Source organism: Microtus pennsylvanicus, chromosome 1 (assembly GCF_037038515.1).
Source record: "Microtus pennsylvanicus isolate mMicPen1 chromosome 1, mMicPen1.hap1, whole genome shotgun sequence".
In the NCBI taxonomy this organism is placed as follows: Eukaryota; Metazoa; Chordata; class Mammalia; order Rodentia; family Cricetidae; genus Microtus; species Microtus pennsylvanicus.
Genome location: NC_134579.1, coordinates 149234174 through 149237533, shown reverse-complemented (window position 1 = coordinate 149237533; position 3360 = coordinate 149234174). Strand labels below are relative to the sequence as shown.

The following is a 3360-nucleotide window of genomic DNA, read 5'->3' as shown; positions in this document are numbered from 1 at the left end:
CTAAAATGAGATTGAATAATTTTTCTTCCTTATCCAGACCAAACTAAGTCTGGACCCAATGGAATAATGATTCATGAGAATTAGGGGTCCAAAAGATGGAAAACACAGAGAAGTCAGGCGATTCATGTTCACCAGCCACCAATTGTTATTATTTAAAAGACTGATGTATCCTCTTAAGATGGAGGAGAGAGTGTAAAAAACGAAAAAGTTAGACACTAGGATCAGAATGTTCTGGGTGACTCTGGACTCAGGCGACATTCTACTGGAACCATGAGAGCTGCGGATGTGTTGAACCCTCTGCTTGTGTCTGTAGAGAATGACAATCATGAAGCCACTGGACCAGGCTATGATCACAGAAAGAAAGACTTCAGGGCAAACCACCAATGCTGCATAGAGTGAATCAACAATTTCATCCCGCCCTACAATGGAGCAGTATCCAAAATCTCGTTTCTGTGACACGTTTTTGCTGCTCCTGTTCAAAATTGTGTATGAAAAATAAATGAAATTTATGGACATGTACAGGATCCAGAGGAGGAAAATGTGGCAGCTGATGTACTTCTCAACTTTGACTTTATGATCCGTCCAGCAGGATTTCCTGGAGCAAATGGTCAAGGCCTGAAAGACACTCAGGAGGCAAGTGATACCAATGGACACACTCCTACCACATCCTTGAATGTACAATAGGAGCTTACATCCAAAATCATTCAAGAATTGCTTAAGTCCCCAAACTGCCATAGTTTGGGGCACTCCTGTAGAGAGAATGATCAAGGCATTGGCTGCCAGTACGTTCATCAGAATCACATCTGTGGGCTTTAATGTGCATTTTCTGCAGTAAAGGATTAGATAGTAGAAAATTAGAGAGAAATTTCCCAGGATTCCAGTTGTGGTTTGTAATAAGAAAATAATGCTGATTGCCATATTCCAGAAGTCCATTCTGTGACTTGGCACAATTTCCTTTAGAATATGGCCCCACTATTCTTCTGACCAAATAACTACCTTTATTTCATGTGGCTACTGAAAGAATAAAGGGTATTTTAAGCTTACGTGTTCAAGGCCAGCCCTTACCATTTAGAAAGGCCTCATCCTCAAAAGTTTGATAGTAGTAGTTCCTTTCTAGTATGCTACTGTAAGGATGAACAATACATTAGAATGTACATAATAATGAAGGAGGGACATCAAACTTCAGAGAAAAATGAATCATTCATAATGATTTGACATTGGCCCTTGAGAAACAATGGAAACTGACTGGCCAAACAAACAAATATAATGCAACATTTTCAGAATATAATATTTTCTGGTCATGGTGTTAATAAAAACAACTTAAGTAGTGTCCAGAAAATTACATATATCAATGGTTAATGTATATCTCATCTAAAAATAAGATATGAAAGAAGAAATTTATGATGCCTCTGAGAATTACATTGCAAGTGACCCTTCATCTTGTCTCGTGTCAAGACAGCTTTTGTTTAACCTGAAATTAACTCTCCCTTTTCTACTTCCTCCATGAGGAGTCCCTCCCTTGGAAATGTACCCAACCCGGTTGTAGAAACTGGGAGTCAAAACACCCCAAATAGCTTCTTGGTTTTAGCTTCTCTTAACCTGTTTGATTGCTTTGCTCCCTGCCCACCCTTGCAAACTGACAACCAGGATATACTTGTTCTGTCATGTTTGCCCTTAAAAGCTTCCTGTAAAATGAATTTAAGACAGCACTGTGAGAAATGTTGCTCTCCAAGTAGTAACCAAGTCCACTTAAAACAGACTTTCAATTTCAAATTTTGTCATGCTGAGTGGACTTTGGGTCTTTATACAGTCTTATACAGGAAAAATATTAAAAGCACAAATGCATTAGAATGATGGTTGAATTGACAACTTATATTATGTTAAGATATAGCTTTATGAAAATCATATCACATAGATACATATATGTGTGCACACTTTTCAGAGCTTTTGGAGAGAAGGGGATATCGGGTATGGGGAAATCTCACAGACTGAACAATCATATAAAATAAGGCAAAATGTGCTAGCAGAAGTGGCAAGGAGAACGATATCTGAAGAATGACAGCTATTGAAGAAATGTTTAGGGTCTCTATTAAAACTGTGTCTGGGATAATCAATGCACCATTTCTTAGGCTTATAGTGGAAATTATAGGAAAAAAGGCATTGGATTAGACAGTCCAGCAGTGCAGTTAAGTCAGAGTATACTCCCAGCACACCATATTCTATTCCTGCAGGAAGGTGTCTGAAACCCTCGGAAGCAGGTGAGATCCCCTTGAAGAAGTAGGCAGAAGCAGCTATGTGTTGGTACCAGGATGAACCATGCAGGCTCAGGAAATGCACCATTGCTCCACACAATCAACAGCCATGCAATGACAGCTGAGTAACCAATAACTTGAAGAAAATTGGCTATAAATCTTGAGATCTGAAGAAATTAAATCAAAGTCAGAACATGATCTGAGACCTTAGGAACTACCAAATACTATCGGTCTCTACTTCTCCATGCACTGATACTGGAGAATACCTTCGGCGGGCGAGGGCTACAGCAGAATATAGAAAGTAGTCTATTAAGGAGGTAAAAAGACCCCAAAATAACACTAGCATAATTCTGTCTCAATATTGTTTTTTTATATAGGTGACAGAAATGTGTATTTATGTGGGTTGAATGTGTTTTGAGCTCAGGAAACTAGAATGGGACCCATAAGAGGGTTAAATAGAGTCTGTATGCCTCTGTAAGGACAGAAAAATTACAAGAATCAACAAGATGCTTCGTTTTAAGACAAGCCGTGACCCTGAAGACGACTTTAATGACAGTCACTAAGAGGTATCTGTACCACATCTTTTTGAGAATTAAGAATTTCAGTGTCAGATCTGTGAGGCCACTCTGCTCAATTCTGGTAATGAATATTTGTCTTCACAGTCATAGTGTTCTGCACACAAAGACACAAAAAGTATGGGTCAAATCCAGCAAAATCCAATATTCTCACCATTAAATATCCACTTAGTTTTATTCATTAAAAATTGAGGGTATAATGGCAAATACAATTTTTATGAGTTAAGTGCATATATGGCAGATAGCAGTGACAATTTATGAGTCACAACTCTCGTGTTTGTTTGATTCCATTCCTTGAATTTAAAACTGTATGATGTGGACACTCTCATGATCTGACCTTAGACACTCTGAGGATAAATGACTCTTTAAATCCCAAAGCTGTTTAGAGGTAAAGCAGGTACAGAAAGGTCATGGCTTGGATAGTGTGACACAAACTGTCCCCTCAGTCTGTGATCACAAAGCAATGACAGATGTTCCCAAACGCATTTACTTCTTCTATGTGGTCTGTGTTCCCCACCTGGCACTTTTCACGG

The 3360-nt window shown here is 38.8% G+C and overlaps 1 protein-coding gene across 1 annotated transcript; it reads right to left on the bottom strand.

The window, feature by feature from the left end:
- LOC142857439 (vomeronasal type-1 receptor 4-like) lies at window positions 1-942 on the bottom strand. The gene has a single exon (XM_075985700.1). It carries the CDS (start codon window positions 931-933, stop codon window positions 1-3), a length of 933 nt encoding a protein of 310 aa, XP_075841815.1. The 5' UTR covers window positions 934-942.
- Between the last annotated feature and the right edge of the window lie 2418 nt (window positions 943-3360).